The 14253-nt window shown below is 42.9% G+C and overlaps 1 protein-coding gene across 1 annotated transcript; it reads right to left on the reverse strand.

Annotated features, from left to right (window-relative positions):
* Window positions 1-1418: 1418 nt before the first annotated feature.
* hps6 (HPS6 biogenesis of lysosomal organelles complex 2 subunit 3) lies at window positions 1419-6548 on the reverse strand. Its single transcript, XM_008282404.1, has one exon. It carries the CDS (start codon window positions 6255-6257, stop codon window positions 3471-3473), a length of 2787 nt encoding a protein of 928 aa, XP_008280626.1. The 5' UTR covers window positions 6258-6548; the 3' UTR covers window positions 1419-3470.
* Window positions 6549-14253: the final 7705 nt, after the last annotated feature.

Below are 14253 nucleotides of genomic sequence, written 5' to 3' on the forward strand. Positions count from 1 at the left end.
AACTTGTTTGCATTCATAACGCATTCAGTTGTTCTGCCAATCAGCATACAAATTTAATAACAATCCTCCGGGGGGAAAGTCCAAACTTAATATTAGACTAGTGATCCATGGATGGAAGCAAAACAGAAGCAGCACTTTGGTTATTAAATGTGTAAAACTGCACACAGTTTTAAAACGATCACCATCATCAAAAGCGCTGGCATCCCCGCAAGCTTCAGTTTAGAGTGAATTTCTGACACGTGTGAAATATTAATTACCTCAACGAGTGATGAAAATGCGCTTTAACGCAGTCATCCCTCCACTCGTGCATTGATTTGTGCCGCTCTGTAGGATGTGTTCAGCTGTTCAAAGACGAGCAGAGGACGGAGCAGCGGGGAGGGCCAGCCAGCATCTGTTTTGATTTATTACTGTTTACAGGATGCCATCTATAATTAGAACAAGGGAATCAATGGCATTACAACACCAGCATGACTCAAAGTCTTGTAATAGGAGATGCTGGGTGCAGGGGAAAATCAATCCACGGGAAAAGAAAGTGAGACATAGTGAAAGAGAAAGAAAGAGGGAGGAGGTGGGAAGATATAGAGATGGACCGAGGGATGGCAGGTATCAGGTTATGCAGGTTTTATGAACTTGTTCTGTTTTGATGCAGGACTCACCCTCCACATTCTGTGATTATACCTTCACGTCCTCATGTAGAACCTGCTCATTTGCTGTGAGGGGCACACACACATGCACCCGGCGTCCTACCTCCACTTTAGCAGTCAGTTCTCGATTTAAAAGCTGAACAACATTCCTCCACCATGAAAACATCTGAGTGCATTTACACACTCAAATCCCTCCGCTAGATCGCATACACACACACACACATATGACTGCAGCTGTAAGTGGATTTGCCCATGGAGCTGGTGGGGGGGGGGATATGGTGGAACTGAAATGGGGGCAGTGGATCATATGAACGAATAATTGTGTGCACAAGATTTCAAGCGTCGGGTCCAGCTCAGCGTTCATATCTTCTTCGAGTTAGACTGAATTGATTGTAAACAGCTGAGCGAATTAACTTGTAAGAACATATTGGCCTTGACATTTTAATTGTTTGAGTTTGTGACTTGTCAGCTCGCTGCTGTGCAGTTGTGTGAAAGGACTATGTTGCTGGAACTGAACAAACCAGAACTTCTTTAAACTTTGAGAACATGACAAGTGGTTATTAATGTTTGAGAATGCCATTGAAATGAGCTGTCAGATAAATGTACTGTGAATTGTGCTGTCATTTCCTTATGCATGAGGGAGGGATATAACAGAATGATGAAGTCTAAAACAAGCCACCAAATTAAACAATCAAAACTCCTGTACTGTTGAAACAGATCACATAACACAGAACAAATGCATGAGAAAAAAAGCATCAAACTCGACAGCAAACAGAGGTTTTATCTTCAGTTTAATGGCGTACAGCATCTGTCCATAAATACTTATACATTGTCTTTAATTTTAAAATACTGCCTTAAAGTGAGCATCACCAAACGTAAACAAAGTTACATTGCAGATATGGCGCTTTGTCAGGCAAATCCAAGAGGAATTCCTATTTGTTAAGAGCAACCAAAAGCAAAAGTTTAAGGCAAATTAATATTTAACATCCAAACAGTCGTTAGACATTATCAGGCTGAGTGCGACCTTTATGAGGAAGTCAGGGAGTTCCCGGAGAATCTCTGATTGGCTGGCACGCGCCTAACACGCAGCGAAACTCACAGCTGCACAGATTCTCCTGTTGTCTGTCAGTGTTCACATCTTGGAAAGACGTAAATTAAGACTTGTGTGAGAAATCAGAGGGCTTCATATTGAAGTTAAAATATCAAATGAGCCTTTGATTGAAGAGGCTATTAGCTGATCCACACATCAAGAGCTGATTGCATTTAAAAAAACAAAACAAATCCACTGTACTCTGATACAGAAAACACATCCGCCTCCAGTTCTTTCTCCAGAATATAGCTGAGGAGACACAGCGGGGAAATGTGACACTGCCCTGTAAATGAAGAGCAGCACCGTGAAAGGCACTCTGATTGTTCTGCAGCATTTTAGAGTCTGATTGTCACCGAACACTTATGAGATGTCTGAGTTTCCCAGGACCTCACCATCCAGTGGGTCCGGGCTTATCATTTTAGTAGTCATTTAAAGATTGTTAGAAAATAAATAAGCAGAGGGCTGCACATTTATACACAAAAAAACACTTTGAGCAAAACAAGCTAAATGGATCGCTCAAAGGGTAATAAAGGCAGCAACCACCATAGGCACATAAATATAGCCCTGTTTACAGCACTGAATCAGGGAACATTCATTTCAACAGATGCATCAAAAGCAGGGTACAAACAATACTGACTGGTAAATTATGAAAGTGCAATCAGTTTCAGAGCACGGCTACCAGGGGCAAGAAGACAGAGGCTCTATCATCTGTAATAACATCACTGGGTCCACAAAGGAGGACATACGTGACCTTATGCAAGCAGCAGGGTGCCTGCATTAGTCACAATACATCCCACACACACTCCAATCTTAACAGAATTACCACGAAAATTGAATTTAAACTCGAACTGTGAGTCACTTTTAGTAGGCAGCCTGTCTGGAATGTCCTGTGAGGGAGCAGAGCGGACAACATGGAGTCGAAGGAGAAAAATGGACAACAGGAATGGAAAAATACAAGCCAAAAGGTGGACAGGCACACTGTTCAGGGTTCGGTTTACAGACGTTACATAGTCCAGTTAAGCCAATCAAAACCTGGTTAATGTTTAATACGCCATATGAGAAACTAAAAGTCAGTAAAGGGACTTTCAACCCCCTCCCCTTCCCTACCAAATCTCACCTAAACAAACGTTCACATGCACAAAAGCCAACTTGTTCAAGCAGCAGATTACCCACTGCATGTACACACTTCAGCAAGTGAAAGGAAGCTATACTTGGCTACAGACATCCATTTTAAAGGCAGCCACTGTTTTCTTTTTTTCTCCCCAAATCATTATGCTAATCCACAGAAATAAGGATCTGTAGCTTCTTCTCTGACGCAGCAGTTGTGTTAACACAGTATAGTAATAGGTTCTGATGGTATCCTGATAAGGCTACTAAATGCAAGAACATTCTCATCCACATGCAGTTAAGGCTTAAGAGATAAATAACTTTGCAGATACAGTATATACACATTAAGACTTAAAATTACCTCAAGTATTTACATTGGTAGAATCTTCACAAGTCATTTTATAGCAACTAGTAGTCATTGTTCAACTCACATCAGCAATCTGTTCAAAAACACTATCAAATGTGACAATTAGTCGCATTATACTTACAATATTTGTAACACACTGATATCATTCTGTTTTAATATGATTGTCAACACTGATTCACACTTTGGTCAGATTATGTGCGGAATGTTTTATGAGACAGGCTTTGTTCTCTGTTTAGTCCGTGCTTGTTCATTTTCATATAAATCAAACTGGGTTCGCAGGTAGAGCCAGTCTGGCTGTTTGAATTGTTGCATGTGAGGACGACTGGTGTTCAGGTGTTTGTGCAAGAGGAGTCGGGGCGACGTTGTTGCACAGAGCTGAGTCCGTGCTGGAATCTGTGACAGTGCTTGCCTGCACAGTAGGCTGGCGAGGAGGAGCTGCAGGGGGGAACAACGGTGACTGGAGGATGTCTGCATAGCGCTGACTAGGCTTAGTCTCCCTCTGCAGCACTTTTCTCAGCAGGGGCTTCAACAGCCCGATGGTCAGCTGGCTGCTCTGGGAGTCTGCAAAAGGAGCAGGAGATGTGGAGTTCATACTGGACATGGAGAAAGAAGTGGAATGAGAGGACGTGTTGGGAGAGGGGAGGTTTTTCAGCACCAAATTAAGGATGTTGGTGACAGTGAAGTCCTCTGGGCAGAGCGTCCACAACAGTTCCAGGTAGGGATCCAGGTCCCTGTGATGAGCCACCTCACACAACAGAGTAGTGAAAATCTCCTTGTTGAGCAGCGGACTCTGTTTGCAGAATTTCTGGGCCACCTGGGTGACCCGCTCCCACTGCCGCCTGCCCATGAGGACCCTCAGTGCCTGCAGGATGGCATTGGGCCGCCCGCTGACCAGCAGCAGCTCCACCTCTAAGTCCTGATGCTGGTCTTGGTCTGGGTTTAAGCTTGACAAGAGGCACAGTGCTCGTTTATAGAGTGGCACGTTGTTCTCCCCTCCCTCCCCTCCTCTACTGCCGGAAAAGCTCCAGGAGGAAGAGGCCAGGCTCAGGCCCAAACCTGCAGAGCCCTGCTGCTGCTGGGCGAGCTCAAGGAGCCTGGGCAGCCAGCTGGGCTGGAAGTGAAAAACTGACTGGCAGAGGAGCTCAAATACAGGCAAGGCAGCAGGGGAAGTGGAGCTTGTAGGTTTGGCTTTACAGTTGGCAATGTGATCATCTTTAAGGCTGTGATTGTGTTTTGTCCCGCCGTTTGTGATTGAGAGGGAGGCTAATGAACTCGGAGCAGGACCGAGGACAGTTTTCCAGACGTCTGGGGGAGCCCTGCTGGACAGACAGCCCTCCCCGTTGTAGTGCAGCTGTAGAGCGGCCTGTGCTGCCCTCCATGCCTGACAGGGGAAGATGCTGAAGATGGAGTTGAGGTAGAGCAGAGCCTCTTTATCCAGCTCAGAAGAGGACAGCAGCCTCACTACTTCTTTCTCAACTAGACTCTCACACACAGCCTCCACCTCTTTAACACCTCCCCTCACTAAACTCCCCTTCAGCTCCTCCAGAGAGACCAAAGCCTTGAGCTCAGCCTCCAGAGAGCCCATTAGCTTATCTTGTCCTGCCATACATCCACCTTCTCCATTCTGGGACAGCTCTGCTCCCTTTTGCCTCAACCCTGCGTTGAGGTAGTTCCTGAGGATGGAGGCTAAAGAGATGGGAGCCTGGAATCTGCCTCCTTTCTTTAGTATGTCCACTGTGAGCTGGGTGCTGCTCAGACTCCTCTGCTGGTAGTATTTACAAGCCTCTTCAAAGACAGCCTCCACCAGAAGGGCTCCAGGATGAATAGCCTCCACTGTACTGAAACCAGTAGGCTTCATTTTGGCGTTACAGTCCCTGGAGTCTGTCTCCCTGTTCACGACGACAAAAAGTCCAGTTTCAGAGAGCAGGTGAGGCGTCTGTCTTTCAGCCCTGTTTGCATATAACAACCCCTCTCTCTTCAACACAGTCTTTTCAAGCTCTCTGCCACAGTTCAAGTCAATCAGATACAGATTTTGCTCGATCAGTAGTGCCACAGTATCCTGGTACATACACAGGCTGGTGTGAGTGCCATGTTGCACCAAACAATTGTCTGCCAGTTTGTATACCTTTCGCAGCGTCCCGTCTTTCTGCAGGAGACACAGCCAGCCTGTGCTGAGCAGCAGAAGAAGGCCTCCACAGGCTGTAGGAGAGAAGTTGTAGATCTCAGGGGGCTCCAGAGCCGATAAATATCCCAAACAATCAGTCACCAGCTTCTTAAAGTCAGACTCCTTAGCTGAGAGCTTTTTCAGGGGAACGTTTTTACAGGTGGCGCTGACCGTGAAGGAGTCGTGGTGAGGGGACCAGGTGAGGAAGAATTTGGAGATGGTCAACAGCGGCTTCACTTTCAAGTCAGGAAGAAGATGAACATAATCACCTGAGCTGGCCACGGTGAATTTAGGATTATTGTGGAGGGCGATTTTCACCCCTCCTAAACTGACAGCGCCCTCCTCCACCTCAAAGTCACGTCTGCAAACACAGTATCTCAACTTGTTCCTGGTGGAGCTGAGAGCCGGGGAGCTTTCTGAGGGCGGCCTCTCCTCACACCAGATGATAAGATTGGAGCAAACGCACACGGACACCACTCTGGCTCGGGGGCTGTTGCACAAGTCTGATGTCTGCAGGAGATGCCAGCCAGACTTAAACTCCTGGAATTCCCAGAACTCAGCTTTTCCATTCTCATAAACCACCGCAACTACTGCTGAGCCTCCACTGTTGTGATGGTCCAAATATATAATATCCACAATGGGCACTGTTCGTGTCAGCCACAAATCCTGCTTCTTCTGGTTCTGAACCAGCAGGGGTCTTTCATACTTGTCAAAAGTCACAAGACCGACCTGAGGTTTTCGGAGGATGACATGGATGTGACGAGCATCTGGGCTCAGGCGAACATTTGACAGCTTGCTGTTATTCTGGTTGATTAAATCCGTCAGCTCCTGACTGCCAGTATAGTCCCTGAAATCTGACAGTTGCTCCAACACAAACTGCGCCATTTTTTTTTCCTCCGACAAGCAGCTTGTAAATTAAGTTGCCACAACGTATCAACTAGCCTGCTAGCTTGTGTGGCACATAAATCTGACCTGGGGCTCGAGAGAGGCTAACCATCCCGTTAGGTCCTGTCATCCCGGTTAACGTCCGAGCGGAGGGATACAGCCGCCGGCAGCCTTCGACCGCGTTGATCCCATGTCGGTAGTCGACAACGGAGCTGAACTTTTCGCTGACAGTAACTGGAGAATAACTTTTAAAACCAGATCGAGAAAGGCACTCCGGTCACTCCGATGCTATGCTAGCACTCCCCCCGACATCACGGGATTCTCAATTTCCGGATACCGAGGCTGTTTTTGCATAAGAGGAGGAGCTGGACGGAGGCCGGCAAAGATGGCGAACGGGCCGAGAGAAGAGCAACTGCACAGGCACACCGGGCTGCAGCTGGCAAAGAGTGAGTTTGGAGAAAAGGAGCACTTTCGGAAATTGTGTGCTCTGGAACGCTTTACAAACTTATTCTAGTGCCTTAACTCCGAACTTAATACAGTTCTACGGACATTAACCGCCTGACTACAACCTACAGCAGAAAAAAAGAAAAATAATAGTGAACCACGCAATTTCAAACACTTCACGAGAGCACTTTTTAAAATGTCTAAATTTTTTATACAGACGCTGTGGGCAAAATTAACTACTACTCATTTAAAAAAAATTAATACATTCGATTTTTATTTAAATATTTACACGTTAGGAGAAGGTACAAATAGCTAGCTGGAGCTTTTATTGGTGTGTTCATATTTGGTAAGTCGTTGAGCTACAACTTGGCGATGCTAGCTTCTCCTAGCTTACTTCCAGAAAGCTAGCTGATAACATATTTAACCCTATTCAGGACTTTTGGGGTCTTTTGGACCCCAGGCCATTTGGTTTAGGTGACAGGGTTTTTTTTTTTAAATATAAAAAGAGGGACATTTGTCATGCGTTTAGAACCCAAAATATGTAAACTTATCAGAAAATGTATTTAGCATAGTATTAAGGTCTATAATGAATACCAACAAATATTTTGCACATATTCTTTCTTGGGGTCCGATGGATCCTGAAAGACCTTCTGGCAACATGAAAGTCCTGAATATGGTTAAGAAAAATTATATTTGATTCATAATTTCTTTTTAGACAGCACATACTCTGTGATCCTCAAAAACATTATTTTTTTCTTATCAAAATGACTGCAAGCATTCTGTCATTTTGACAGGGTGTCACATTTTAGCTATACACAATTAGTAAAACGAGACACTATAGAAATGTGCATTTTTCAAGATTCAGAACTGAAGCCTCAGACATCCAGGCCTAACGTCACTACTGGCCAGTGTATAATCTAGGTCGTAGAGAAAGTTTGAAGTCAAGAAAAGCTGAATGTTTTAACATCTTTGTTTTGAAAATGGCAAGTTAATTTTAAAAACCTTAAACTCAGTAGCTCTGTTATACTGTGGGGGTTTGGAGAGTCACTGCAAATCAATGCAAAGTCATCCTTGCTCACTTTTATCTTATGATGAAACATCTCTATCCTGCTGGAAACTGTCTAGTCTATGAGCAAAACGCCCCCATCCATTGGGCAAGAGAGGTCACTGAATAGTTTGAGGAGTGTGACAATGATGCAAGTCATCTGTTATAGTCTTGGCTATCTGATCTCAACCCGACTGAACATCAATGGCAGATTTCAGGCTGGCGTGTTAGACAGTACTTTCCACCACCATAATCAAAACAGCAATTCAGGCAATATCTTTTGGACGAATGGCGTCCATCCCTTCAGTCGAGTCCCAGATGTTTAGGGAATTAATTCTAAGGAGCACTGAAGCCGTTCTGGCAACACATGGTGCCCCAACAGCTTACTAAGACACCTTCTGTTGGGGTTTTCTTTTTCATTTATACTGACATAATGCTATAGGAACTGAGTCCACAGTTGTTAGTTACAGTTATCTCCAGCAATTTGTTTCAGCAGAACAATATGGTGCACATTAAGCTGAATGAAAATGTAAAAGTAGCAATATTTCTACATTTTTCACGTCTTTCCCCCTCAGATATATGAGTTTATTGTTATTGTCTCTCTGGTTGTTGCAAAATGATTAAAAGCAGTTTTTGTTGCCAGCTGCAGTCTGAGAACTTTTTGTCCATCCAAAACTGTGCACAGTTTTTGCACCAGTGTTAAGTCATAACATGGGATCCAGACCAAGTATTCATGGAACTCCATCAAACTAGATCTCCCCTCTACATATCTGAGTTGCAAATAATCTGGTTTCTTTGCTGTGACTAGTCAGTAATTTGTCAGTACACCTATACCGTTTAGGTGTTTTCCTCCAGAGTGCGTACTGAAAACTTCAGAAAGGAGAACTATTAAATATTGGGTTATTAAATATATTCATCTTAAGCAAGATACTGAAATGCTTTCAGCGCTGTAGCTGACTCCAACCGCCGATCTCAATGTTTGCACAAACAAAAAGGTTATAATTTAAAAGAAGCAGAGCAAAGAGTGCTCTAATGCTGGTGCTGTCTGACTAAAAAGAGCTTAGAGGCTGCATTAGGGGATTTGAACCATTTCTAGATAAGCGCAAATGAGGATCTGTGCTTATTTCATCTTCTGCTTTGACAGAGTACTCAAAATATTGTTTTTAAAGCCAACACTTTCAGTGTAACTATGGAAACCAGTTTTAACTTCACAGATCTAGAGACACGAATCCATCTTACCTGGCAAAGAAAAGAAAGCTAGAAACTGTTCCAGTACATCCTTGTTCATTTTGGCAAGAAGCTGTGAAAAGTGACTGGTCAATAACAACTTTGGCAGGCTTAATACCAACCTGAGAAACTGACTCACTCAAATCAGATTCTTAAGAGAGTGCTATCCCACTTCACACCACAGATGTGGCTGCAAGAGGATTTGAGATATGATGTTGATCAGGGCTTGTGTCTGTATTCAAAAAGCCTGGCGGGCACATCCAAAACCAACTACCATGGCACACAGAGACAAAACCTTATTTGGTTTTGATAGAAAATAACATTTATTACACTGGGAGTGAAAAGGTTAGCGGTGACTCTAAGTGAATGTTGACCTGCTATGAAGGCCTGGTTTATTACTTTGTCAAACTTTGATACCGACTTTTAACTCAACACACACTATGAAACCGTGCTGGTATCGACACTGTACTGACATTTAGATTGTTAGATACAGACGGGCTGTGGCAGACACCAGTCAGGGAAATCTTGCTTGATAAGGCATATTTATAGCATATCGGCAGCATTTGGAGACTAAGTCCAACTAACCTAAGAAAGTTCTTTCCATCTTTAAAATGTGCATTAATGCCGTGTTTGACTTTGTGTACTCTTTATGTGCTTCATCTACATCTCCTTAGAAATACTTTCTTGTCCTTTTTTAAAATCTTGTTCTTCACAGCGATCTTTGTACTCTGTTATACATACAGACCCATAAATTAAGGCATCTAATGTTACTTTTGAAACTGATTGAGGACACCAATGATAAAGTTAAGGACTATTGCGTTTGCTTGCGTTTGATAATGTTAAATGAATTAGCAGGAAAGCTTGTGATACCAATAACATAACCAAATCATTGTGAACTGCCTGCATCTCACTCCAGTTATCCATGACACAAGTCTTTTGTTAACAAAAAAGAAAAATCACGTTCTCGAAGCTTAAGGCCAACCTATTCTTTGCTTAATTCTGTAGGTTCACTAAATATCCAGGAGGAGGCAGTATTCATCTTTACTCACTGCATGTGGCTGATTTGGAATGTACAATGTGCAAAATAATGAATGAAAAAATAACATAAAAGTGCTCCCTTCAGCAGTGTTTAATACGGGTGATGTTTTTGTCAGCGTTTCCTATTATCTCCTGGGTGCACAAATGCATTAAAGTGTCACAGACAACATTTGCTGTGTTTTTCAATTGATATCACATGGCAGACCCAGCATCACAAGGCTGATTTCTTCTCTCATCCACAGTTAACTTGTCTATTACGTCTCATGACTTTTTATTGTTTCTATTTTACTTTAGTGCATCTGGGCAGTTCAGTCAGTCCAGTTACATCCACAGTCATCCTGTGTTGGCGGCTGTGTGGGTCCATCGAAAGCTGAGGTGCCTTGAGTGGTTTTTGATGGATGAGATATTGTTTTTTATTCACTTTTCCACCTACGTCTGACCAGTTTGGGGGATCCAAAATAATGATGTTTTGGTCACAAACAGCTGCATCTTTTTTCAGATTCACATGTTGTTTGTCTACTTTTCTGTTACTGGCTGAAAGTAGGAGGTCACACAGAAGCAGCAGAGTGTGAAATCAGTTTGTTTTTTCTTCCTATATATTTTGAATGTTCCCTGACCTAACAAGGTGAACAGTAACTTGAATATTTTCCTTTCAAAGCTGATGCTTTTCTTGCTTTCAGCTCTCATATAAATATAGGCGCTCTCTATTATTGTGCCAGAAACCCCTTTTAAAGGGCAGGTTACCTATTCATAGAGTTGTCTGTATGTGTGCATTATTTCCTATTATGTCTCTGTGTCACTGCTGATAAAGTATATGGATCCACGATGTTATTCAAACAGTAGATTCAAGCCTCATCGCCTACAGACAGGCTTGCCCTGGAAAGAAAACACCTTCTATTAGGGAGTGTGTTTAGTCTGCTGTGCCTGTAGACAGGAAGATAAAGTGCTTGTCTGGAGACTAGAGGGGGCTGAATGCTGGGGAGATTTCCTTTTTGAGTTATAAGGCGTACAAAAGAAAACCAATGGCTGCAAATTTTTTGCTGCTCTGGGTAGAGAAGATGGGTAGGCTGTCATGTTTGCATCCCCGCAGGATAGAATTATTTTAATTTGAGGTTTAAAGGTAACGATTGTCTGTGCGTGTAAAAGTTTGTGTGAGAGAAAAGAAAGATGTTTCTCAGTGCGTTTGGGCTTTGAGTGAGATGCTACTTCTATGTATCCGGGTGTCAAATGAAAGTTGCTGCTGCCTGTCAGCCTCCTGTCTCCTGTGAGAACAGGCAGATATTACTGTCAGTTTGCTCTCGCTGCTGAAAAGCTGTCATGTGTTCTCTCTTACCATATCTCCCTTAGCTTCTTAAAGTCCCTTCACTGGAGCATTTTGTCTCGAGCTTCAAGGGTCTTTCATTCAGTCGAGTCTGTGCTGACATACGGTAGCATTGTGGGAACTGAAGTCATCCATCATTTTTTTTTTATACTCTTTTATACTCGTACAAGAAAAAATCCAGAATAAATGCATGAGACCTGAAACGGAGGAATGGTGGGAAGATGGAGATGATTAAGAACATTGCTCAACATTACTGACAGCTTTATTTCATTTTTAAAATTTCATCATATTCCATCAAAAATAGATTTTTTATATATTTAGTTTTAATAACTTTGAGTGCCCTACCTGTCCAGGGACTGCAGATAGAAATTAGCAAGTCAATAAATCAATGCATAAAATAAATCAATGCATTTATTCCGCTGTGAGATTAATGTTTTTGAGTATGGAGCCTGACAAAAAAATAAAATAAACCAAACGGAATGTAGGTTGCCATATATAGTTGTGCTGGACTGTAAAGAAAGGATTATGGTACAGTCCTTCTGAAATATTTAGGCATTTGATGGATTTAGACAACCTGAAAATTTAATAACCACTTCAGAAATGTATATGAAAAATGTTCATCATCTATATTTTTTAATGGCTGAGATGATTTCATCGGCTTTAAAGTGAAATATTTTCCTCTCTGGAGCTTAATTTCCCAACAGTGATGGAGTCCTTTAAGCTGTAAATAATTTTCAGCAAGATTATATCCTACCATCCAAGCACATATCTCAGCAGCGTGTCTACAATAGTGACTGTGTAATGAGCTTGGAGGAACACATACAGCGGTAATTCATGACTGACTAGAGAGGAGTGATGATACATAGAGAGGGAAGCTTAGCGCTTCATTAGCAAGACAAACAGACTTGTAGACGTATGAGCTATTACTGACTATATCTTCAGCTCAGATGGCTGAACAATAACAAGCTAGATGAGATGTTAACGGCCGTTTTGGAAATGCAATCAGGCAATGGTCTTTGGCAATAATGAAGAAATCCGATCTCAGTGAAATCCTTGAAATGAAACTTTTGATGTTCCTCAAATGAACTCAATGGAGAGGTCACAGCAGTGCTGAAATGTCTGTAGCGTTGTCGCTCATAATGGATACCTCTGCCTCATTGGCTGATTAGATAACAGACCATTTACAATTGTCTGTCCCTCCACATTTAGCTCCAGCTCTTATCTCAATGATCCATACCCCGACTCTGAGCATTAATAGCATTAGCTCTCACATCACACTATTAATCGGATTCATGGCCCTTGGCTCATTGCGGGATGTGCTCATGTTTTGGGAGCCGTTTTCCTCTCTTGCTTGTCTCCTATCTCTGCATCTCTTATTCTGTCTCAGTCCTATAAAAAACACACACAAAAAGAAACTCGACTACTGATCTGTAGTACTGTTTGTGTCCACTGGTTGGCAGTATGTGCATTGGCTTTGATGATAGCTGAGGTTGGTCATGAGAGGATAAAAGAAGGTCATGCCACCACTGGTCCTATACAGAGCCTGCTGACTGAACTGTGTAACTCTATCTGAAATCCTCACTCCTTCTGTGATTTGTGGCAGGAGTGCTCACCAGCCAATAGCACAACTTCATCTCCTCTGTGTTTCATGGCTATGGAAACAGGTGTGAGTCACTGTGCTTTTTTTGCAGCTTTGACTGTACAAAGTCTCACTGGAGCGCAAGATCAAAGAACAGGATTCAGCTTTAGCGTCCTCCTTGATTTCCTGTTCATTTCACCTCACTGCCTCTTCATTAATCAGTCTGGAATTGTATCAAGGTTTCTCTCTACCTCTGGTATTTACGTTCTCTCTTTCCCTTTCAGCCTCGGCTTCTGCTTGTCTCTCCTTCCATCTTTGTCCCACGATCAGGTATAATTGCTGCTGAGATAAAGCCTCCAATGCAATTTCTTCTTTTTGTCTCTGAAAACATCCGCCTCGCCTCGGCAACATGGAACACTCAAACCGGTATCAGTCTTGCCTTTGATCACACGGAGCATCCTCTCGTCAGCGTTGGCCTAATTTAACTGGTTCTGTATCCGCAAAACCTTGATGGTGTAACTTAAAAGGCCTTCACCCTGGCTGCATTTTGAGGTGAATTTGACAGCATGTCGGCATGATCAGACCCTCTAAACAGGAAAAGGCATGTGTGCATGTGTTTATTTGCGTGAGAGGTGTGCATGTCTGTGGCGTGCTGCTGTCGGTTTCCCCTTACGTTTGGCTCACTTACATCAAACGAATGGCAGTGAAACCTGTGATGATCCTGTGCATGATGAGGGCCTCCGATGATGAGCTGTGAAATTATGCCTTGCCACGTCATTAGTACTCTCTGACATTTTAAATTGTCTGTATGTGCTTTCAGCAATTGCCTTTATGTGCCTGTAATCTTTTATAGGTGGTAATAATGGCTCAGATAGAGATGTGCTAGCAACAACATCTGTTTTCCTGGCTTTTGCACACACAGGCAAATGCACTGCTTTGCCTCCCCCTCTATTGCTGCCGTTCCTGTTAATTGAACTGTATGTTCTGCTTGTTGACACCTGCATATGGCACAGGTTTTACCCACTTCAGCAAGTCAACAATTGGCTGCCCTTATGTCAGACATACAAATTAAGAAACTGGGTTTACCTGGTAAACCCTTCAAGTTTTCTGTTAATTTCATGTTAATTGAGGATCAGTTAAAGAAATTCTGTGTCATAGAACATAGTCATATTTTTACAGTTTTAACCCATCCACACTATCAGTACCAAAAACATTGTACTCACCAGGGTGACTGCAAAAATCAGCATCCACTCTTAGAAAATAAAGATAGATATTGTTAACATCCATTACACTGCTTGGCCTGGTTTACTTTACTTCATTTAACACAGTGCAGTGCACACAC

This window comes from Stegastes partitus, unplaced genomic scaffold, assembly GCF_000690725.1.
Source record: "Stegastes partitus isolate 25-593 unplaced genomic scaffold, Stegastes_partitus-1.0.2 Scaffold270, whole genome shotgun sequence".
In the NCBI taxonomy this organism is placed as follows: Eukaryota; Metazoa; Chordata; class Actinopteri; family Pomacentridae; genus Stegastes; species Stegastes partitus.